Genomic DNA, 23,825 nt, shown 5'->3' with positions numbered 1-23,825 from the left:
TACATTTTAGCCAGGCAATCCTTCTCCTCCCCTTCCCTGCCCTTATTAAATGCATGGCTCATGTTCCTTCCTCCCTCTCAGTCCCAGGGATGGGTCCCATGCAGCTCTGCCCTTCTTTCTGTCTCCTCTTTCTCACATGGTTCTCTTTGGTGCAGCTTTTCGACTTAAAATAATCTAAACTGCTTTCCTACATGAGGAGGTCTTTGCTCCCCATGCTTCTGTGAACACACGTGCTCTGCATGACCATCCCCTGCTCCCAGCTGACAAACCACATCTCCCTCCCAGACTCCCTTTCTGTCTGTGTCCCCGACACTGGCCAGCCCTGCTGCTGCCTGGTTTTTCCATGCTGCTGCCTGATTTTTCCATGCCTTTTTCACTGGTTCCATCTAAAACCCCACTCTAAGCAATTTCTGCCAGAGGTTCACCCTTAACATTTAATAATTACCTTGGCCACTCATGTTTGTTTCTTCCTCCACTTTCTGAAGCTGCTTGACCACTTTTGCTTGAGAGAATGGAACCACACTGGCTGGGGAAAAAAAGAAAAATAAACGAGACATTTCTCCATGAAGGAAGGAAGTGGGAGACCTCTGAAAGATCTGAATTCTCTAAACTCTTTTATACGCTCTGTCCTGCTTTATCCCAAAATAAACCATTCAGAAGGACTAGAGTAGGACTTTCTGAGACCCTCCCTAAAAGCAGAGACCCCCAGGGTACCCGAGTAGGCAGAGCCACCCTGGGGTGCAGAGGCTGTGTGGAAAGGAAGGGCCAGTTGTTCAGGATCCTGACCAGCCCCTGGGGATAACAGATCTATGGAGGGGTGAGGGTGGGGTGGGAGCACAGCAGCTAAATTCAGTTCTCAGATAAGTAACTGAAATGTATAATTACACAAGAGCACTGAATAGAGGTTTCTGTTAATCTATGATCCGATAATCTTCTTTCGTTGCCACTTAGCAACAGAATTACAAACTGAGGATGGAAAGCCAGTGACTTAAAATTCCTCTCTTTGCTGAACAGAGAGCAGAAAAGGTCCCTGTCTGGGCAGGCAGAACAGGTTTCCCCGGTACTGGCTATATTGTGCCTTTCAGCACTATTATGCAGACACTTGAATTCCAAGTTGCCCAAAGTCCAGCTCAGCTGGGCAAATAAAATTGTTTATAAGAATTAGCAAACTTTACTCAAAGAAACACAGGATTAATCCAAACAAATACATCCACTGACTGTGTTAAGATCCTATGTCATAAGCAGGAGGAACATGGAAGAAGGGACCAGTGGGCTAAAAGTGCTGCACTGGAAATTACTCTTCACTGGTGGATAAAAACAACAGTCATCACACCTTTTGGGGATCCACAATGTCACAGAGATGCTCAGAGAGTGGTGCAGCAATGCAACGATCCTTACCCAGAGCCACTGCCTTCATCGTCCCATCTTTGAGAGACTGTCTGCACCTGACAGAGTGCCAGCCTACCTCAACCCTCTCCTAGGCTCAGCTATTTTCATAAACATCACAAAAAGTCTTAGATTTAGATGCCTAGCACCACACTCTTTACATCCCAGCCTCTTTTTTTCCATCTCCTTCTCACCTTCTGGTTTTCCACTCCTGTGCTTTTTAGCTAAAGAGTCTGGAGGAGCAAGACAAGCCGTCATCTTTTGCAATGTTGCTGTGAATCTGGGGGCAGAGAGGTAGTTAAAAGACATTCTATAAGCTACTTGACAGCCAGGCTGAGCCGCGCCTCGGAGCGGCTGGTAAGACTGCACGCCCTGCTTGTCATTCAGCAGATTCTCCCCCATAGTCCAGCTCGGATGTCTTTTTCTTTGCATGTGTTGTGATCCCCAAGGACAAGACTCCAGCGACGACAGCTTCCTCCCACCTTGAGAAATTTGTTCCCCGAACTGCAGAAGGGATGGGCTGCCATCCCAGCGGTGCTGCCCAGCAGCAGAGGAGAGAGGGAAGGTATTCCAGCCAAAGGGCAACACACCCAAGGGTGCTCTTAAAAGGAAAGTTTAATTTAATATTTACATTTTAAAAGGATTAACTTTGCTTTGCCAGGTTTGTTTATCTTTAGCCAAGGCCATGGCTTTTTTTTTTTTATTTATTATTTTTACAGTGGTATTTTGCTCCAAAACTGAGCAGCCAAGACCTGCCTATGCCAGATCCATGAACCCTGTAACAGAATCACTCCGTAACATGACATGACTCTGCTCCAGTTTGCTGGAGCCGTTTATTCCCAGGCCAAATGAGCCGTGGTGGCATGGAGCTTGCCAAGGGGGCTGCAGAACTCCAGGACCACTGGGTGCCCTGCCACAGGCCATGGGCAGGGTCCCCTTGGGAAGGAGCTGATGGGCGAATGGGAAGGGCAGAACAGGGCTCTCTGCTACCTCTCCTCTGCTTTTTTTTGGGTGGTTGGGTGAAAGGAAGTAGTTCTGGCTTTCAAAAGAGCCCAAGGGATGGTTTCTCAAAGCAATTACACCTGTGTTGGTAGATGTTACTAGAGTACTTATGGACCTCTGCAGGAAATAAACTCACCATCCACAAGCCAGATGTGTGTATGCAGCACGCAGTTGTGCGTGCCACTTCGGGCGGGGGGGAAGTCTCATAAGCCATGTATAGCTCAGTGCTTTTGTGCACTGAGTTTTTCCCAACTTCTGCATGCCAACCCTGGCTGGGGAAAGAAAAAAAAAAAAGACAAATTGCTCAACAGAAAGGAGTGTGACTAGCAATTACACACTTTTCCTGCTATTTACAGCCTTCTTCACATAATGGTACAAAGAAGGAGCCAAATTAGTATGTGTTCCTCTTTTTATGTGACTTCTTGTACTTTGCGGAGGAACTTCAATAGACTCATCAAGCTGATGATACTAATAAAAGATCTACAATTCTGTCTATAGTCAAATATTCCCCAGATAATAGTCGTGGGCTGGAGTTATTTGCTGGTTTTGCCCATTTCAGGCTATGCTTCTTTCATCATCTTTCAAAGACTAAAGCACCTACTTGCCAAGTATCATCTTTAAAGAAAAAGCTAAAATTTACTTTTTCCCTGTCACCAGGAGCCCTGTAGCAAATAATGTCAAACTCATGGGAAATCATCTGTACAAAGTAGCAGCCGATAGTGTAGAGGAGTCTAATACTGAGGACAGAGGGAATCTTTTAAATTGCGTGAAGGAAAGCAGAATAAAGAAAATAATCCAGAGTGCATAAATATTTTGTCCTCTGTTGGGGGGTAATGCTAATTAGCAAGGATGGATAAAGATTTTGATCTGACATTTCAAAGCATTTTGAGGGATCCAAGCGGTCCTAAGGATTTGACTATTTGACCACACTTGAGTTAGGGCAGTATGTGAACATAAAGTGTGGTAACAATTCTGCTAGGTGTGGACAAGCTGCTGGCCTCAGTGCCTTTTCTGGCCTACATGAAAGGGGATTAAAATTCCTTTGAAACTTGCTTAGAGAGGAAAATCACAGAGATGAAGGGGATTAAACAAGTTTAGTTTACCAGTACATATTTCCCTAAGCTGGTTTCCAGTAGCTCTGATGTTATGGGCTGTGATGCAGTTTCAGGAAGACGTGGGGTGCTGTGTACTGCATCATGTAGTAGCGAAGGGACCATAGTGCTGCCCTACAAACAGGGATGGCACTACCTGGCAGATGCCTTTGGGCAGGATCAGCTCTGCACGAATGCTGGGGTGATGAGGAGCAGGAGTGGTCCATGAGCTCTGGTCTGGGAACTGCTGTTAGAAGAGCCTGTACAATAACCACAGTTCATACTATCAGGACTCCAGATTTTCTTGGATTACTTTAGTCAAGCAACACTGAATTCCTCAAAGATTTGAAAAACCAAACTCAACCCCTGGAGGAAAAAAGTGTCACAAAAGGTAAAACACAACGTAGGCATGTTTTACTGGTACATTCTACAGCATAATCTGCATTATAGAATTTAAAGATTTTAGAGCCAAGCAAGGAGAAGGGTTTAGACTAATTGCCTGAATATAAAAGACCTGTGGGCTTATATTGAAGTTAAGTCATTGGAATATAGCAGTCAGTGGACAAACATCCAGCATCAAGGGATCCTTTGGTCAGCTCTGCTACTAGCTTGAATTGCTGCGAGCAAGGAAAATGAGCTTTTGTACAAAGTTGCTTGAGACCTCCACATCCCACAACAGCGGGCAGTGGGAATAATTCCCCAATAGCTCCATGCTCATGCAGCGCTGTGGATCACGCCACTTCATGACTGTTATTGGTAAAGCATCCCTGGATGCAGAACAAGTCCTGAACAGTCCTGTGACTGAACAGTTTCTCAGCAATGGTATATGGTGCACCCACGTACTATGCAGACCAAGAAAGAGAAGCTACATGCTCCCCAGGAAGAACATACACAGATACAGGGCAGGGATAAAATGCATACCCCAGCTGCATAAAGCAGCTTTTATAATAGCTGTGATTGTAGATCTAGAACAGTGGCACAATGGCCATGCATACAGCTAAGTTGTAGCCTCATCTGATATATATTTTATTTTTGTGCTACAAGAGGTGTTCTGAACCTTGTTCAGAGATAGCAAAGAAACTGCTGGTTTTATCCGCAGCAGAGGTTGCACCGAACTACTCACAAGCTCTATAAACCTGAGCATGTACCTGTTATGTGATTAGAATTCAGTCTCCCAGCTTGGCTGGCAGCAGGTAAAGGGAGTGATAACCACAGAGGCTTAATCAGGGAAAACTATACACGTTGCCATTGTTCACCCATTTAAAGCAGCAATCTGTGTTTGCAATTATGTAGGGCAGACATAATTGGAGTTTGTGTATTTACATGTATGAAGACATACACAAGCTAGATTTTTCATTTTCAATATACCAAGTCATGACTGACAGTTAATCTCCTGTCAACTTATGTAGCCCACAGCATTTCAAAGCGTTTAAATGATTTTTGTCTCACGTAGTACAAAACTAGCTTGATTTACAAGCAATGTGGTGAGAAGCCGGACAGACCCTGCTCTTAGGGAAGTCTGCTGTCTCCCTGGGACCTGAGTTAAGGACATCACTAGGAATCTTCCCAGCCTGGTACAGCCCTCAGACTACTACTACTACTGCTCTTCCATGTGGGTGATGATGAAGCTGCAATGCATAGTCCAGGAGTGATCAAAAGAGACTTCAGAGCCTTGGGACTGTTGGTGAGGGAAATCCGGAGCACAGGTTACTTTTTCCTCTCTCCTTCCAGTTATGGGCAGTGCTACTGGGAGGAACAGATGGACCCAGTCTATTAATACATGGGTCCGTGGCTGGTTGCTGCCACAATTTGGGGTTTTTTGATAATGGGATGGCCTACACGGCACCAAGGTTGCTGGTGTCAGATGGGATTCACCTTTCTAAAAGGTGGAAGAGGGTCTTTGCTTGCGAGCTTGCGGAGCTCATTGACAGAGCTTTAAACTAGGCTTGAAGGGGGAGGGGGATCAGGCTTGCCTGCAAAAAGCTGTGTGCTGACCCCCCAACGTCAGAGGGATGGGGTGCTAGCGAGGACCTTCAGCCTGTTTCTCAGAGATAGACTGCAGCACACCTGAAGTCTTATGGAGATGAGCCAGGGGCTCCTGAGACAATAGGAGCCAACAGAGAAACACCAGTGAAATACCTCAAAGGAATTCCAGCCACTCTACCAGTAAGTCAGCACCATCAGAGGCCCAACTGAAATGCCTCTTGCAAATGCACATAGCATGGGGAATAAACAAGAGGAGTTAGAGATGTGCCCATGTCTGCAGGGCTGTGATCTCATTGGCATCACAGAGACGGGGTGGGATGGCTCCTATGATGGAATGTTGGAATGGAAGGATACAAGCCATGCTGGGTCTTGTTCGCACCAGCAAGAAGGGGCTGATGGGAATGTGCAGCTCAGTGACCATGAAATGGTGGAGTTCAAGATCCTCAGGGCAGCGAGGTGGGCACACAGCAAGCTCACTACCCTAGACTTTAGGAGAGCAGACTTTGGCCTCTTCAGAGATCTGCTTGGTAGAATACCATGGGACAAAGCCCTGGAGGGAAGAGAGGCCCAAGATAGCTGGTTAGTATTCAAGGATCACCTCCCCCAAGCTCAGCAGCGATGCATCCCAACAAAGATGAAGTCAGGCAAAAACTCTGGGAGGCCTCTATGGATGAACAAGGAGCTCCTGGACAAACTCAAACACAGAAAGGAAGCCTACAGAGGGTGGAAGCAAGGGCAGGTAGCCTGGGAGGAATACAGAGAAACTGTCCAAGCAGCCAGGGATCAGGTTAGGAAAGCTAAAGCCCTGATAGAATTAAATCTGGCCAGAGACATCTAGGGTAACAGGAAAAGCTTCTATAGGTGATAAAAGGAAAACTAGGGAAAACGTAGGCCCTCTCCAGAAGGAAATGGGAGGCCTGGTTACCCAGGATATGGAGAAGGCTGAGGTACCTAACAACTTTTTTGCTTCAGTCTTCACTGCCAAGTGTTTTAGCCACACCGCCCAAGTCACAGAAGGCAAAGGCAGGGACTGGGAGAATGAAGAACCACCTGCCCACTGTAGGAGAAGATGAGGTTCAAGACCATCTAAGGAACCTGAAGGTGCACAAGTCCATGGGACCTGAGGAGATGCATCCACGGGTCCTGAGGGAACTGACGGATGAAGTTGCTAAGCCACTATCCACCATATTTGAGAAGCTGTGGCAGTTCAGTGAAGTTCCCACTGACTGGAAAAGGGGAAACATAACTTCTCATTTTTAAAAAGGGGAAAAAAAGGAAGACCCGGGAAACTACAAACCGATCAGTCTCACCTCTGTGCCCGGCAAGTTCATGGAGCAGATCCTCCTAGAAACTATGCTCAGGCACATGGAAAATAAGGAGGTGACTGGTGACAGCCAACATGGCTTCACTAAGTGGAGATTGTGCCTAACAAATTTGGTGGCCTTCTACGATGGTGTTACAGCGTTGGTGGACAAGGGAAGGGCAACTGGCATCATCTACCTGAACTTGTGCAAAGCATTTGACACTGTTCCGCACAACATCCTTGTCTCTAAATTGGAGAGAGTTGTCAGATGGACCACTTGCTGGATAAGGAATTGGCTGGATGGTTGCACTGGAAGAGTTGCAGTCAATGGCTTGATGTCCAAGTGGAGATCAGTGATGAGTGGCATTCCTCAGGGGTTGTGATTGGGACCAGCCCTGTTTAACATCTTTGTCAGTGACAGGAACAGTGGCACTGAGTGCATGCTCAACAAGTTTGGCAATGACACCAAGCTGTGTGGTGCAGTCGACATGCTAGAGGGGAGGGATGCCATCCAGAGGGACCTTGACAGGCTGGAGAGGTGGGCCCGTGCAAACCTCATGAAGTTCAACAAGGCCAAGTGCAAGGTTCTGCACATGGGTCGGGGCAATCCCAAGCACAACTACAGGTTGGGCAGAGAATGCATTGAGAGCAGCCCTGAGGAGAAGGACTTGGGGGTTTTGGTGGATGAGAACGTGACCTGACAATGTGCGCTTGCAGCCCAGAAAGCCAACTGTGTCCTGGGCTGTGTCAAAAGAAACATGACCAGCAGGTCAATGGAGGTGATTCTGCCTCTCTACTCCACTCTACTTAGACCCCCACCTGGAGTACTGCTTCCAGCTCTGGGGTCTCCGGTGCAAGAAAGACATGCAGCTGTTGGACTGAGTCCAGAGAAGGGCCATGGAGATGAACAGAGGGCTGGAGCACCTCTCCTGTGAAGTCAGGCTGAGAGAGCTAGGGTTGTTCAGCCTGGAGAAGAGAAGGCTCCAAGGAGACCTTAGAGCAGCCTTCCAGTACCTGAAGGGGCCTACAGGAAAGCTGGAGAGGGACTGTTTATCAGGGAGTGTAGTGACAGGACAAGGGGCAATGGCCTTAAACTGAAGGAGGGTAGATTTAGATTAGATATTAGGAAGAAATTCTTTACTGTGAGGGTGGTGAGGCACTGGAACAGGTTGCCCAAAGAGGTTGTGGATGCCCCCTCCCTGGAAGTGTTCAAGGCCAGGTTGGATGGGGCTTTGGGGAACCTGGTCTAGTGGAGGGTGTCCCTGCCCATGGCAGGGGAGTTGGAACTAGATGATCTTTAAGGTCCTTTTGACCCCAAACCATTCTGTGATTCTATGATTCGAAGCACTAGGAATCTCAGAGATATTGACATCTATTATAGTATGCTTTCATCACGTATTTCCTACCTTGCTCACAGAGTTAGCTTTCACATCTACTATGGGTATAACCAGCAACAGCTTTTGGCTCAGGTAAACCAGTCTAAGAGCAGTGTCTGGTGTATGATAGCTATTAACTCTTTTATTCTGCTTATGCATCACACTGCTGGTTCCACAGCATAGAAGTATCTAGCCCTTTTTCAACAGTTTTTCTCCTTGAAATGTTGTAGTATACTTTATTCTTGTTCTTAAAAGTTGAGGAAGAGCAAAATAACAACAAAAAAAGGAAATCCAGATGTTATTACTGTATTGTACGTACATAAGGGTCTTAATCTGCCCTGTTCCTGCCCTTTTGAGATACCTTTTTCTTTCTGTCCCTCAAAAGATACAAGGTTGTTTCCTCTCAGATCTATTGTCATGCAGTACACGTTTGTTTTAGCCAGACCAGTGGCACTGGTAAATGTACTTTGAAACTGATGCAGAAGTTCAGTGAAGCCCGTGGTAGATACAGGAACGCTGTTTATGAGATAAAATGATTAGTGCAGCATTTCCTCAGAGCTTTTGGCAGGCAGCAGGCACCGGTTCAGTTAATAAAAATAAAGGCATAGATGCGTGACTGTCGCTGTATCTTGGTAGCTCCCTGCTCAACAGCACACCCAGTTGATTTTATTCCAGGGCAGATGGGGAACTTATTCCAAGGTGGGGCAGGTCGGCAGGAGGGATACAGGGCTGGGCAGCCCAGGACACACGACAGAGTGTAAAGGCACTCCCGGGCACTCCCGTGACACTTCACATCCAAGCTGCAGCCGGATGAGTCCATGTGGTGGTCTCCATATACTGATCTCCACTAAAGAAAGAATTGAGTAATTTAAATGACATTATAGGATGATTAGCCATTAACCACTAGCTAATTTGGCCCTGTGCAAATTTGAAGAAGCTTTTGAAGAGACTACCCAGGTGGCCCTGCATGCTGGAAAAACAGGCATTTCCACACACCTATTTGTATTTGGGTACCAGAATGAAGTGCCTTAGACTCAGCATTTTACAATCTTGAATGGCAAGATGCTGAGCAAAGTACAGAGCTGCAATAGCTGACATAGGACCTTTAGCAAATATATATATAACCTAAGTAAAGATTAACTCTACAGAATCTTTTCATCGGTCATAATAGCTAGGGGAAGATTTTCTGTCATGTCTGATCTAATTATTCATTTGACATCTGCAGTCCACTGAGAATAAATTGAGAATTTATGGAGATTCCCTTAAAAATTGTCATACACTCCCATAAGAGACTAGCCAAGACCCTAGGAAAATAGTGGCCTCTCTTAGTGTTTTTTGCTATCAGAAATATTTGTGTCATGTTGTAGATTTACTGTGTACCTCTTTCTTACTATAAGAAGGGGACAAAAAAAAAATTATAACCTGAACCATGTAATCATTTTGCTAAACAAAGAAATTGACTCTTAAAAACATTGCTCTTATGGCAAGTTCCAAGCATCTTTCAGCAATAGAAAAGGTTAAGGCATCAGGGCTGGCACAAGGGATACTCAGGTAGCTTTGTGTATAAATTGATTTGGGGTTGTTGGGTTTTTTTTTCCAATCACTTGTCTAGACTGATGGATTAGTATGTGGACATAAATACATATTAAAGTTGAAGAACAGAAGTTTGTTTTAGAGGGATCACAGGGACTATAGGGGTAGCTAACGAAGTGGTACCTTGTAGTGATCAGTGCCCAGTGACCTTGGGCAAAAGCCTGCTGAGATGAGCAGGTGCTGGATGAATTCATACATTACAAATTCTCCAAAGCAACAATCATCTATTTAGATGTCTCTCTTTTTTTTTCTTTTTTTTTTTTTTTTTTTGACTTTGGGCTATGTCCCAGGATGCTCCTTGGACATAACCTTGAAATGATCAAAACCTGTGATTTTTGTACCTGAAGCCCAGCCCAACCCATCTGTCTTCTAAATTTTTTGTTAGCAGTTTACATTTCCTCATTTTCAAACTAACTGGATTTGATGTAGCATGCAAAGTAAGGATTATTTTCTGATTTTTCTGTTTAAGATCACTAGTGTTTCCCCATTTCCCATTAAAATAGCCAATGTGAGTCCTATGAACAAAGAAATATGAGAATGATCATTAAAACTCTAAATACAAGTGTATTGCTCAGAGAAAACCAAAATAGGCAGCAGGCTGACAAACATGCACACACTACACATGCCTGAAATGCCACTATTTTTTAATGCAATTATTTACGAATTGAAATTCAAGCTCAAACATGAACCTCCTGGAGCACGTTTTTTAATTAGAAAAGTATTATCCCTGGCTTTGCAGAGAGGGAAAATTTTACATGATTAGCAAATAGTGAAATCAACAGAAAATCTCTCCCTGACTTCAGCAGGTACTGCACTGAGTGCTTGCTGATGTGCCAGAGCTCTGCCACAGCAACTCAGCTGGCAGACACCTGGAGTAAAACTCAAAGAGTGCTTGATTCCAGTTCAGAAAGTGCAGGAAAACTTCTTTGAGAGGTAAATCTCAGGTCTTTTCCTATAAACCCTAATGGAATGGTATTCCAGAGAAGTGAAAGAAAGTGTCACATTCAGGTCTCTAGAAAGGATTTTTTCAGAGCTCAGGAATCAATTAATTCTTTGGAAAGTGCTAGGCAAATCTATCTAGATTACTGAATGGTTTACCATCTATCAGTCCCTTTCACTCCAATGTCACAGGAGTAGCTTACAGGTTTTTATGTCAAAGTCAGGTATTCCAGCCTGAGCATTTTGTCATGTAGAAGCAGTTGGCTTTCTAAATAAAATCAAATAGAAGGAAATGGAGTAGAGAATAAGGAGTTTATCTATGTAAAACAAGCATGAGTGTGTAAGACTAGATGGAAGAGAGAGAAAAATACTGTCATGCAGTTGGAAAACTCCTTGATATAAACAAGAGTATTAGTGGGACACGTTCTTGACCTGAACACTGTAATGCTTCCACGCAGGGAACATGCTTTCATTAAAAATAGGCATTAATTCTAATTCTTCAGAGATGAACTTCAACTGATTTGGAATTCAGATAAGCCTTTAAAACATTTACATATTTGAGGATTATCTAAATTTTTCCATAACTGGGGGTCTCATACTTCTTAGCTTCCATAATGCTGAGTTTACTGTGCACACCAGGGACTCTTGGCCATTCTCTTCTCCAGCCCCCTAATGACCCTGTATGCTGGGTGATCCCCCCTTCTTCTGGGTTTTGTGTATCCCCTTGTCCCCAAATAGCCTTATGCTATCTCTGTATTAGCTAGGTAACCCTACTGTTTCTTCCACACCAGGATTCCTACATATCTCTTTCTTCAGAGTTTTCAGTGACTCTGTTTACCCTTTTCTTACAGTAGGGCTTTTATGCTGTTGCTCTGTGCTAAAGCTCTGTGTCGCACCACTTTCCTCGTGGCACGTATCCTGCCAGCGGTCTCTGGGAGCTGCCCTGTTTCCTGCCCCTTCAGAAGGACTAGCGTTTCCCAGCCCCACTTACTCCTCAGTGCTCAGCCCCTTGTCATTTCACACTCCCATATTTTTTTATCTAGGATAAGTTATTCATTTATAAGCTTCAGACTCCCATTGCACAGAAAAGGTTTAACAACAATAGAAAGACAACCTTCAATCAACACTTGTTGGATGCTCAGCAGTTACCCATCCCCTTTCTCCTTTTCCCTCCCACAATCACATGTTTTTGATTCTCCACCGAGGGAGAATCGTTCTTCTCAGCCAGCTATTCCGAATTCCTGAGCCCTTCCATACATTTTATGGAAGGCATTAGCATATTGTGCTAATAGGTTGAGGCTGACAATGGAAGAAGGAAGATCTACCTAGCATTGGTTTCACCAGGCTACAGTAGTTTTAAATTAGGTTCACGTGGGATTTGAATAGAATTCTGTATAAATTCTAGATGCTCCATGGCCTTCTGGATCAGAGAAATAACACTTTTGTTTTACCTTGTCACTGAATCCACTTGTATCTTAGAACTTACAGAAATAATCTAGTTATCTGCAAAATGTGTGAATGGAGATTCACAAAGACACAAAGTCTAATTTCCCTTCAGAATGGTGCCCCTGCTAATAGTTAAAGAATCTCTATCATCTCAGCTATGTATGGGATGGAGAGAGTTAAAAAATACAGCAATGAAGGACAAGAAAAAAAATCCATGTTTGGGGTTAGAGTTTTTCATGCTCCTTATTCACTTTAAAAACCAGCTGTCAAAAGGTCAATGTTATAAAAGAAGAAAGTAAAGTAGATAATATGGACAGCTGAAAGGTACTATCCCTGTAGACTTGATTTTTCCGAAATTGCTACCTCGCAGGAAAACCTAGGAAAAATAATTATTTTTGAAGTCATTCTTCCATAGAAGAGCAATTTCACATGCAGGCAGGTGCCAATACCATTAGCTCCTTGGCATTATTTCCTCACAGAACAGCTGATAGCAAATCACTGCACAGTCTACTTGCACTAGAATACAGATAATTTTCTTCCTCCTGACATACAAAGCTTTACTGCTTCAGAGAAATATTTACAACATACTTATCTATACTTATTTACAATATATTAATCTAAGAGCAGTATTTACCTTTCCAAGATCTGAATACAACCCACAAGCACTAGTTTGCAGCACAATTTGTTACTCCTGGGCACCTTGCATTGACTTTCACATGCGTGCAAAGTGAGTGTAGAATGCTACCTACGTACCAACCTGCTTTGCTGTAAGTACAAAGGGCGCTTTGATCCCAGTTCAGGAGATTACTGTAATACAGATTTTTTTCAAAAAACAACTTTGCCTAAAGAGAACAACTGCATAAAGCAGCCTGAAAGCATGAAAGCCACTGGAGAATACCATCCATGACTTCTCTCCTTCTGACCTTCATCTTAATCCTATTCAGGTTAGGAGGCAAACTTGCTTTTTGTTAGAATACTGTGAAATCAGTAAAAACTGAGTGTGTCAGTTCCCGAGAATAGAAGTGTAAACTCAGGGTTGTTTAGGACATGGGGAGAAGGAAATGCCAAACAGGGCTGTTTCTTTGTCTCAACTAGCACAGGGTACAGTATGGACAATTTTTATGTGATGCAGCTGGAGAAACTCAGCTACACCATACCTACTCCCCCAGCTGACATATTCTCCCAACTTAGGCTGGGGCTGAGTTCACCCCTGAAAAGCCTCACCTAAATGTACATTTCAGACCATAACAATAACATTTCCAGCATATGAGTTTGGCAACTAGAACATTAGTTAGACGCTAACATAAACCACCAGCCTATGCTCATTGCCTTGGCTCCTTCGAGGGTACAAGGAGCGAGAGAAGACTCATTTCACTTTTGTGAGACCTTTATCTTCCCAAGGGGACAGATCTCTGAAGGTCTCTTCACAGTGACTAAGAGGAAACCTCAATGTCTATCTGAACATTTGGAAAGATGAAACCTTAGGAACTTCTGCTAAGAGAACTTCTGTTGTCAGATCCTATCTAAATTGGGTTTCAGAAACATTGCTCCTTTTCAACAAGCAGGACAACTGCTTGGGAATCTGTCTCCCAGCATGGACCATTAGCACTGCTTGAGCCAGACAACGAACAAGCTCCATCACCCATGCACTGAGTCTGCATCTGTATGTGGGAACCGGTCTTCAGAAGCACTGAATACATTGAGAAGAAACACAGAGCAGGCGTAGAGAAAGCATTGGGGTGTTATTGTGCACAACCTGAAGGCAAGGTAAAGATCTCCTAGAACTGGTTGGATTTCTGGACAAACAAAGGTCATTTGCATTATTTTGTAGAGGGCTTTCTACGAGTCTAATCTCCCCAGGCAAGGGTCATGTTTGTGTCCGTTACTTATTCTCTTTGCTCTAGTGATCCTGCAGTCCTTCCATTGACTGCAGTGGCAGTGCTATTCATGAACTGACTCTAGGATTGGACTGTTTACTAAGCAAATAATCAGAATCAGCAGATTTGGAGTCATATGGGCACCCAATAAGCAGCCTGTTTTGTTGTAGGATTGGCTATAAAATCCCAAATCCCCTCAGCTCCTAGCTGCTGGCTCCAAGGCTCACTAACAGCAAACAGAATGGCCTTTCACTCTGTGCTCTTTGTTTTCTTAGCTGGACTGGTATTTTTCTCTGAAGCTGCACCACTGGTGAGTCTCTTTTTATTCAAACTCAATCATTACAAGAATGATAATCTAGATTTTCTAGCTCACTAGCATCCTCCTTTTCCATGAAATTCTGTAACCATTAGGCTTTGCTGGAGTGTTATTTTGCTATCATTTTTTCAGTAGCTTCTTCAGAATTTTTAAAACTTCTTTTTTTTTTTTTGCCATTTACCCATCTATTTTAGGATATTATGAAAGGGTCAGGGTTCTAGGAGGTGTGACCTTTTATTTCTGCCTGTTTCTGTCAGCTCGTGACTCACATCCCGTATCTTCAATATAGAGGTAGTTTTACCTTCTTCACCAAACAAGTGCTTCACTATAGCACTCGAAAAAATACGTTTGAAGTGTGACTAAGGATTCCTTGTAGTATAATGAAGCTTAAGAAACAAATACTCTTTCAACCCTAGGGATGCCATAGGTATTTATTTGTTGGTTTCCTATGCTAACATAGTCTGCCTGAACTTATAATAATTTACTATTTTCTTATTTGTGACCTCATGAAAAAGGCATACTTTATAACATTTTCCTAGGGCCATATGCAACTCTAAGTATTTATTAAGCAATCTGTTTTTGTATGTGTAATAAAGTTATCAGTATAAAGCTCTAAGATACTCTGCTTTAAGAAATAGGTGTTTGTGAACTAGCTTTGAATACCATTTGGCAAAGAACTTGCTTTTAAGTCAACGTTAATTCTGTGATAAGAATCCCTCTTTTCTTTGAAAGAAGGTTTTTGCAGGGCTGGTGAACAGCTCCCATACAATCTCTCCTGCTTTCCCCAAGGTCTCCCATGGCTCTGTTGATTCCAAATGCCCTCTCATGGTGAAAGTGCTGGATGCAGTCAGAGGAAGTCCTGCAGCTAACGTAGCTGTTAAAGTCTTTAAAAAGGCTGCAGATGGAAGCTGGCAGGACTTTGCTGCTGGGTAAGTTATGCGGTCTTATGGAGCCATTTTTAAGGTGCCTCGGGCAAAGAACTGAGAAATGAAGGGAATGGAGCTCTGATGCAATATGTTTTCTAGCACATATGTCACACTATCACTGTTAACAGCATGTGAATTCTGGTCTAAACTCCATCAGATTCAAGTGGAATCTTTCCATGACTGAAATACACGCTAATTGTAAAAATATGTTGAGATATTCATCTTTGTAAGGGAATAGGTTTAATAATTTTCTTCCTAGCTTCAGTAATATCTTTCCTTTCTACTAAAAAAAGAAATTCAAAGCCTACTTACCAGAATTTTGTAGGTAATCCAAACTAACCAGTTATCTTCATATGCAATGGATATAGAGCTGTATTTGCAGCAGTCGCATACACAATCCTCTCTGTAAGCTTTGTCTGTACACATGCAAATAATAAGCGCATTAGTCATCTTCTCCTGTGTAACAAACATGCTGGTTGGAAGGAACTCCTTGACCAGAAAGTTCTAAAGAGTCCCAGTGTAACACAAGACAGAAGCACAATCTCAGCATTTGCTTGTGGTCATTTCTATAGATCTGCATGGCTTTTGCTAGAATGACAGCTTAATACTTACAAAGCATCCTCAGAACATCACTGAAGGGTAGGCAATAATACTATTATCTTCAGTCTATGGGAAAAGTATGGATATCAGAGGAATACAGTTTATTAAAATTCAGATAGGTGAGGTATTCAGGCATTTAAATTCCATTGTAACAACTCACTGAATCAGATTTTCAAATAAGTCAAGAGAAATCGCTAGTAACAGCAGGATATTCAAGCACAGAATGACAAGCACAAGCATGGACAGGAGCCACCAGAGCATCCAACTCTCTTTTACTGAATTTTTATAGTATGATTTACAGAAAAGCTGCAGAAAAAAAAACAGAGGAGAAGACTACAAGGAGAGAGACATCTTTCTCTCCATCTGAAAGGTTTCTTTTTATAAAACTCAAAACAAAAAATACTTTTCCCCATTGAAAAGGAACAAGAATGGTTAGGAGATAGGAGAAAAACATCTCTACTCCCATATGCTGAGTGTTAATCTAGGAACAAATGACTCTCAGAATGGATTTATCTACTTTAACAAACAGAGAAACCCCATGAAAAAAATGACACATTGTTTTCAAGGAAAGCAGAGACAAGGAAAGTATCTTGTCCTCAATGACTATTTCTGCCATTATTAGGAAACCCAGATTATTTCAAATGTTTAATCTCAAACACGTAATACAAAATACCATATACAGAGGAATAAGATAAATGCAACATCAGTGTTAACTGCCCTCACTTTTGGGGCATAACAGTGTTTTCTTGTTCAGTTTGCAACACTGCTCTCAACAAGCCCAAGGAGACAAATCCTGCAGTTCTTCTAAGCCAACCTCTTTTGGCACTTTAGGTTGGTACACCCCTGAGAAAAATCAAATCACTTCTTAAATATAAATTGAGAGGAATTGCCCTAGGCAAGTGAGAATCATTTTGCTGGGGGAAGGCAGTGGAGGAATGTTAAAGCACAATTTTTTTTTGCAGGTAAAGATTTTAACCTTTCCTTTAACTTGCATCTTAACCAAAGCTGCTTTCAGCAATACCATTGACTGTAGCTGATGACACTTGTTTGAACTGAGTTTTCACACTTGATTGCAAATTTTTTGTTTTGGGAAAACCAGAGTTTCTCTGGGTTAAACCAGATGATAATCTCAATGCAATCAAGGAACACAATCTGTAACTACTCTTGTCCAGTTAATAATATTTTGAAGTTACAGTACATAGCAGATGCATATGGAAAAGTTACATTTTGTTCAAATGTCTACAAAAGTTATTTTTTTACCTTTTTGGTTTTAGTTTGCTAATACAATTTAGGGAATTAAGCAAATGCATCTAGCAACTGGTGAATTTGAAGCAATAGTATTTATAAGGCAGAGAGGAACTTAGCATAGCAACAGCTGACTTCAATAAAGAGGCTTATTTCAAAATTAGTCTAGCCCAAAATAGGCAAGAAGAGATAACTCAAGCTGAGATGCACTCTGAGGAAGGCTTTAGGGCACAGAGACCTGGGAAGCATGGGTTTTGGGTTCTATATGAGCTCCTCCCATGACTAGCTTTGACCTTCCCACTCCTCACATGTTTTTAGAAATCTAGGTCTTATCTCATAATTCAAGAGTTGCATTCACCAAACATAGTTCTCATGTGACTTTGGTGGTAAATAAGTAAATAAATAAATGAAGACTGCAGCATATTTGAAGTTGTTCCCCCCATCCTCTTTTTTTTTTTTTTTAAACTCCAAAATAGTTTGTGTTCCTGAGCTATTTCCCCAGCAGTCTGCATCTGAGGGCAGAGTTTATCCCAGCGCAGAGTTTGTCTCAGGGCAGTATGTATTCCAAGAGTTCATAAACATCATTGCACAGACAGTGTAGATTTAACCTGGTCACAATATACAGCTAAGGTCCAGACAGTGAAAAAGAGGATCAGGATTGCAGTCTATAGACTAGAGCCATAATAACTTAACCAGTTGTTTGCAATTTTTTTGCTGGAAAAGCACAGCTTTTTTAAGTTAACTGTCCATCTTAAAACAGATGCTGACAATCTATATCCTATTAAGAATAAGTAACCATACTATATTTATTCCCCCACTCAGAAATACAAGTGCTGTTCAGAAGGAATCACTTGTAGCTCTTTGCTACCAGGGCCGGATGCAGGCACCCTCTGCCTCCTGCTAATCCCACCCAGGCTCTGAATCACACGCTGTCCTCTTGGCTGTCAACGCAGCAGTAATGCTGAAGGGTTTGCTTGTGAGACCACTTGCCTTGAATGGCTACCGCTTAATAACTAAAATTAAGCAAGTGCCATTAACTCCTGGTAGTGGGAGAGAGTCTTCAAGTGAACTCCTGTTTCCAGTTTCCCAGCTGCTTTGGATGGTTAACATCTGCAACTCTGGGTTGGCACCATTCAAGCTGCATCCACGCTTTTCTGAAACTAAACCTTGTTTACCTGAACAAAGATTTTGAGGCAGACACCATTTTTTCTTTTAACTGGTTTGTGTCTAGACTCTCCAACTTATAAGCAGATGTACGTGAATTACTAACCTGCACTTTGAACATTTTGCAGGATCTCAGCAATTCTGTTTCACAGTTTCAAGGACGCTCACCAATGAATTGTTCGTCCTTTTACGTATTGTCTTTTGTTAAGGCAATATAAGTTAAGCCAGGAAGTCCTAATTAAACCAAAAGAAAACAGATGTGTATACTTCACTAATTACCTGTGAGTCATGTTTCAAACAGGGCTTGGATTGTCTGTGTATCCCCTGAATACAGTTGATTTCACTTGTGCTGGAGCAGCAAGACTTTTGTCAGTCTTCAAAGTGCTAAAGTTGAAATATAAGAAAATCTGAAAATTAGCATGGGATTTTCAATCCTGTTACTTCTTAATTTAAGCAAAAGCTCTGTTATTCAGGTTTTTTTCATTCATCACCATTAACCAAAGATGAAGGAGACGTCAGCGGCTGAGAAAGAAAAGCTGCAATAGCACAGCTGATTCTGTCTGATAAGCAGCATGTCACCACTTTCTCCCCTCCCTCTCCTTCCTCCTCAAGCTTTTGTTTTCTGCCCAGACAACTACTCCTTGCCATCAGATGGGAAAGTTCCACTAGTTCTTCAAGTGAAGGCTTTCTTCATTTTTCCTTCAACTATATCATGTGGTTATGAAGTGCTCTAAATATCAAATAAATATTTTCAGCAGAAAAAAACAAACCTGGTTAAAAAAAAATCAGAAATAAAGTGAAAGGAGGGAAAAGACATAAATGGGGTTTAGGAGCTAAGTATGTAAATATTTAAACAGCTGTCATACAAAACTTGCTCCTTTTCAAACAAATAGGGTGCCATGCCAGCTATATTTCCTTTTTTCTTCTGGACTTCATTCACCCAGAGTTTTTTGTTACAAGCAGCATACATAATCTCTCTGAGCTGGGAATTCCTCTTGCTCATTTATATGGTACCCAGTGGAAGAGGCCCCTGCTCTTTGACCACGGCACTGTAATTCAAATTAATAAAAACTTGTGATGGTAAATTGCTGTTCCAAGACACTACCACTCTGGGTCACATAAAGATGGATCAGCATATAGGGGTAAAACCTATAGCCTCAGTGATAGTAACTAGAGAATAAAATAATTTCCTACTAAAATCTCTCTTGTCTCTAATTATAATTTGAGATTTGGCATCTTGCCCTTCATCATGACGATTCTTTTCGTAAGCCACTAACATCTGGTTCCACAGGGCACTTGGTACAAGTTAAATGTGATATTAAAAGAGGGGCCTTAACTGTAATCCCTTCCATAGCAACAGAAAAGACAAAAAAAAAGCCAGCCAGCTTTGATTTGTGATGTATATGGATGAGTTAGTAGCAAAGACAGGCTCTGCAATATGGAAACATACATTACACAGCAGGAGGGAATTATTTCAGATTATTAGAAACCATTCCACATGGAATTTGGCTCTGCAGGACCTCTGCTATTTAATATTCCACATTGACTGTTTCTGTTTAGCATCTAAATGATGGTATAAAGTATTTATGTAGATACTTTACCATTACAGGAAAACCACAGAGTATGGGGAGATCCATGAGCTCACAACAGAAGAACAGTTTGTAGAAGGAGTATACAGGGTTGAGTTTGACACCAGCTCTTACTGGAAGGGACTTGGCCTTTCCCCATTCCATGAATATGCTGATGTAAGTATTTGCAAATATACCTGATAACCTATATACTGTGTAGTGGCTTCAGCCGGAAAGAACAGATACAGTCCTTAAATACTGAATTCGGTGAAACAGTTCACTACCACATAAGAATGTGTAAATAAACGCAGTATATAGCCGGCTAAGCCAAAGGAAGCAGCCAACTCGCCAGCAAATGCTGATGTAGCTCTTCCAAAGTGGAGCTGTGCCCATTCACCCATTCAGACCAGTAGGGACCTTTGTTCAAAAAAGAGCTACGCTATTCAAAAAAACAAAAAAGAAAAACAAACAAAGACTGCTTTTATCATTGCTGAAGGAATATAGGGATTTGAAACCCCTCATTTTATAGGAAATGAGTTCTTTAATCAGAGGGATTTCCCTCATATCAGTCACCTGAAAAATCTATGAATTCTAGTATGACTTGAAATTACAGGATAAAATGAATCTTTCTGATATGCCTTTTTTTTTTTTTTCTAAATATTGCTCAGTACTGAGATACACAATAGAAAAAAGGCATAAAAATATAATGAAGTAACCATAGTGGGCAAAGTTGGCTGTTTCATCAATACTCAAATTTCATAAACAGGCCAGCAATATAATCATGTCTTGTGCCTCCCTTTGCTTTCAGCCCTACCGTGATTTATTGTGTGCTCTGTTCTGTTAGGTTTACTTAGCACTTTAAAAAAAATTGTTTAAATTCTTCAGGCTTAATCTGCCATTAAGTTTCCCCAAATTAAGCGGTCTGGAATGGCTACAGGTTGCGTTGTAGAACATTTTAAACCACAAGTTTATGAAGCTCTGTGGAAGACTAAAACAAACGACTGAGGCGCAGGTCCATAAAAGCCTGAGGTGCAGCTTGGGTCATTTACAAATGACCCAAATAAACAGTCTTCTAAAATATTCCCTAAGCATTTGCATGTCTAAAAGTTGCTGGGACCTTCAGAAGGGTTTCACCTCAAACAGTGCTTAAAAGCACCTGGTTGAGACTGTTCCAGCTACGCTGTTGAAGAAGCTTTCCTTTGGTGTAACAGCCTAGACGTTAGCAAATTAGCCTGGGAAGCAGGCAGAGTTCAGTGACTGACTGTGTACAAGATAACTGAAGCCTACAGTCCTCACGTCCCAGCAGCTTAAGCTTTGGCAGGACCGGGATGTAGGAGGGAACTCTCTAGTCCTCTTGTAGAAAGTATGTCATGGTTCAGAAAATAGATCAAATATTAGGGTAAAGAGAGCCAAAGAAAATGGGAGCTTAATCCAGGTGACGGCACTTTCCTAGGAACTGGATGTCCCAGGGTGCAGGGACTGATTTGGAGAGCAGCAAATGTGAGTTATCTTAGAACAAGTGTCTCTCCTTGTTCTGGCAAGCCTAGCCACTCAGTTCTCAGTGCAAGAACTGACCCATCACCAGCTGTGTTAAAAACAGGAGCGAGGCACTGAAGTACCGAAAGCGGCTTTGGGCTCCAACTGCCTGCCTTGCTTGGACACCTCACCCAGAGGTTGTATTTAAGTTCACTAGATGGGATTTCATCTCTCTGTCTTTCTTATTGGTCATTTGAGATACCTCCCCCTCAACCTCCCATTCCACATCACAAACTAGTCTGCCCGACTCAGGTGTAGCTATCTCCGCCTAGCTTCACCTCAGCTCTTTGTGGACCTCGGTCCAAATCTCACAAATTTCTCAGTCTTCAACAAGCATCACAAAGTAACGGAGAGCATTACCTTCAGAAGGGTAAAATCATTGCCTGGACAGAACTGGCAAAGTATTCTGCAGAGGAAATGGAGTGTGCTTCCTATCTCTTAATAAGGTAGTTTCGAACGTACGTTGTTCATCGTGATCACAAGTTTTCTCTTTTCCAGGTGGTGTTCACTGCTAATGATTCCGGTCACCGCCACTATACCATTGCTGCTCTCCTCAGTCCTTTCTCTTATTCAACCACTGCTGTTGTCAGTGATCCCCAGGAATAAACACGTACTGTCACTACACAAACATCCTCCTCCGCTAGAACTACCGTAGGCTTTTAGGAGGAAGGTTTTTCCTACTGCTAATGCGTAACTTTTTGCTACGTTAGTTGTTTTTTTTTTTTTCCATTTTGTAACCTGGCAAACTTCAGACACGTCAATAAAATGTTACTTCTTTAAAACAGTTTTGATTCTATTGGTGAAGTTTTATTGTGTTCATGATTTGCATTCAAGTGCAAAGGACATCTGGAAAACATGCATGGCATGGCACTTGATTTGGTTCTGTTATCTTTCTCCACTACCTTAAAAAAAAATCTCACCAAATGCATTGGTTCAAAATAAGAAAGTTAATAGAGTTGTGCTATCTTAAAAAATTTTATCAAAAACACATGTACTCAAAATAAAGTCATCCATATTACTCCTAGTTTACACACAGAAGAGACAGTCCAACTATTAACTAGGTCACAAGGTAAACAGAAGAAATTCTGAATACCTAGTAGCAGAACAAACAATGCAGAAAGACTGTTGAAATACCTATATCTGAATAGCTGAAAGAGTTAAAATCTGTGTACCTTTACTTAAAACTCCAGGTAAACTTCAACACTTTGTCCTTTTGAGAGGACAGTTTGCTGCTCAAACAGTCTAGGAAGTTCTGAAGCAATTTCAATTAGCACCATTTTTAACAACTTCTTTGATCTTTAAGCCAGCTGACTACCATATTCAAGTGCATTCCAATGAAATCACTAATAAGACAAATCTCTAGCCAGCATTAAAAAAAAGTTCTAAAATAGAAGCATCATCTTAATATTCTCTTCATATTTTTAGAAACAGGAAAAGGTAAGCTGTAGAGTGACTGTGATTCAATAATGTTGTTGATACTGACCAAAGGTTTTGAAAGCTTTAGCAGTGATTTCTGTAGACTGATGGCCTACTGTATTTAACATATCCTGAAGCAGAGGAATTGTTTTTTAACGAGATTACAGAAACTACAGAGAAAGTTACTGAAATCATGCCATTCAGAAACCATCAGCACTCATCCGCCACTGACCTTGGAGTTTATCTCTACACCAGGAGCCTGCTGGTATGACTGCATACTGAGTGAATTCACAAGTTGCAAAAGCTTGCCTTTAATATTTCGCTATTTGGTTACTTTTTTCCCCAATTTCTGGACACTGCCATAGTTACGCAACTCTTGTAAGCAGTGCAAATAGTTTCAAAACAGCACCCATCTTAAATAATGCAGATTTCATGGGATCCTGCTATTCCTGGTGCTTGAAAACCAGTAGGTTTGATTTGCAGTGGGCTACGCCCGGCCCTAAATAGAACATAAATATGTTCATATAGGTGTAGTCATTAAAAAAAACAAAAAAACCCAACAAAAACCCCCAAACAACTACTCTGCACGTAGCCATCCATCTGATGATAGGATAAACCTAGTATATATAGAGTGTACATACATGTGTCTAACCAAAGATCAGAAAGACAAAGTTTAATTTCAAGAAGTAACGTTTCCCTAAAATGAAGCAGATGCTTCTGGTGGGAGCTGCCTTGCAGTCTGCCCTGCCTTTTCCCAGTCCAGGGAAAGTCCTGAACTTGTACTGAATTTAAGGGACAAGTAAGTGATAGGACTTAAAACATTGTTTAACTGTGCTTCAGAAACAGCTATGTAGTTACCTGGTTATCATGCTGGAAACCAAAAGTAATGTATTTTTCCGCCAGGGGAATGCATAAGATAACTAGGTAGCCCACACATTATCCACTTACCTTTTATCAGAGGTGGGGAGAAGGCCACCACTGAGAGAAATCTCTTAATAGATAAACATAGGTGAGTCAGTTATGCCAAGCCATAACCACAGAGAAATTCTGAAACT

General features: G+C 42.0%; 1 protein-coding gene and 1 long non-coding RNA gene across 2 annotated transcripts; one reads left to right on the top strand and one right to left on the bottom strand.

Moving 5' to 3' along the window:
- Window positions 1–1,555: 1,555 nt before the first annotated feature.
- On the bottom strand, window positions 1,556–23,168 carry LOC142600381 (uncharacterized). Its single transcript, XR_012833839.1, has 4 exons — window positions 23,003–23,168; window positions 18,530–18,634; window positions 15,854–15,907; window positions 1,556–1,666 (listed from the first exon to the last, which is right to left on the bottom strand). It is a non-coding gene; the product is annotated as an uncharacterized LOC142600381 (long non-coding RNA).
- LOC104635973 (transthyretin) lies at window positions 14,197–22,138 on the top strand. The gene is made up of 4 exons (XM_010302989.2): window positions 14,197–14,309; window positions 15,105–15,244; window positions 19,860–19,995; window positions 21,853–22,138. The coding sequence occupies exons 1-4, from the start codon at window positions 14,241–14,243 to the stop codon at window positions 21,958–21,960; spliced, it is 453 nt and encodes a 150-aa protein (XP_010301291.1). The 5' UTR covers window positions 14,197–14,240; the 3' UTR covers window positions 21,961–22,138.
- Window positions 23,169–23,825: the final 657 nt, after the last annotated feature.

The sequence above is a fragment of the Balearica regulorum genome, chromosome 2 (assembly GCF_011004875.1).
Source record: "Balearica regulorum gibbericeps isolate bBalReg1 chromosome 2, bBalReg1.pri, whole genome shotgun sequence".
Classification (NCBI taxonomy): domain Eukaryota; kingdom Metazoa; phylum Chordata; class Aves; order Gruiformes; family Gruidae; genus Balearica; species Balearica regulorum.
Note: the sequence above shows the minus strand (reverse complement) of the source record. Positions and strands in the feature narration are given on the sequence as shown.

Bases quoted from the DNA above. Each gene is read 5' to 3' on its own strand.
- LOC104635973 (XM_010302989.2), top strand. From the start codon at position 14,241: ATGGCCTTTCACTCTGTGCTCTTTGTTTTCTTAGCTGGACTGGTATTT. The intron at 15,245-19,859 runs GTAAGTTATGCG...TTACCATTACAG, and splicing joins TGGCAGGACTTTGCTGCTGG to GAAAACCACAGAGTATGGGG. The intron at 19,996-21,852 runs GTAAGTATTTGC...TCTCTTTTCCAG, and splicing joins CATTCCATGAATATGCTGAT to GTGGTGTTCACTGCTAATGA.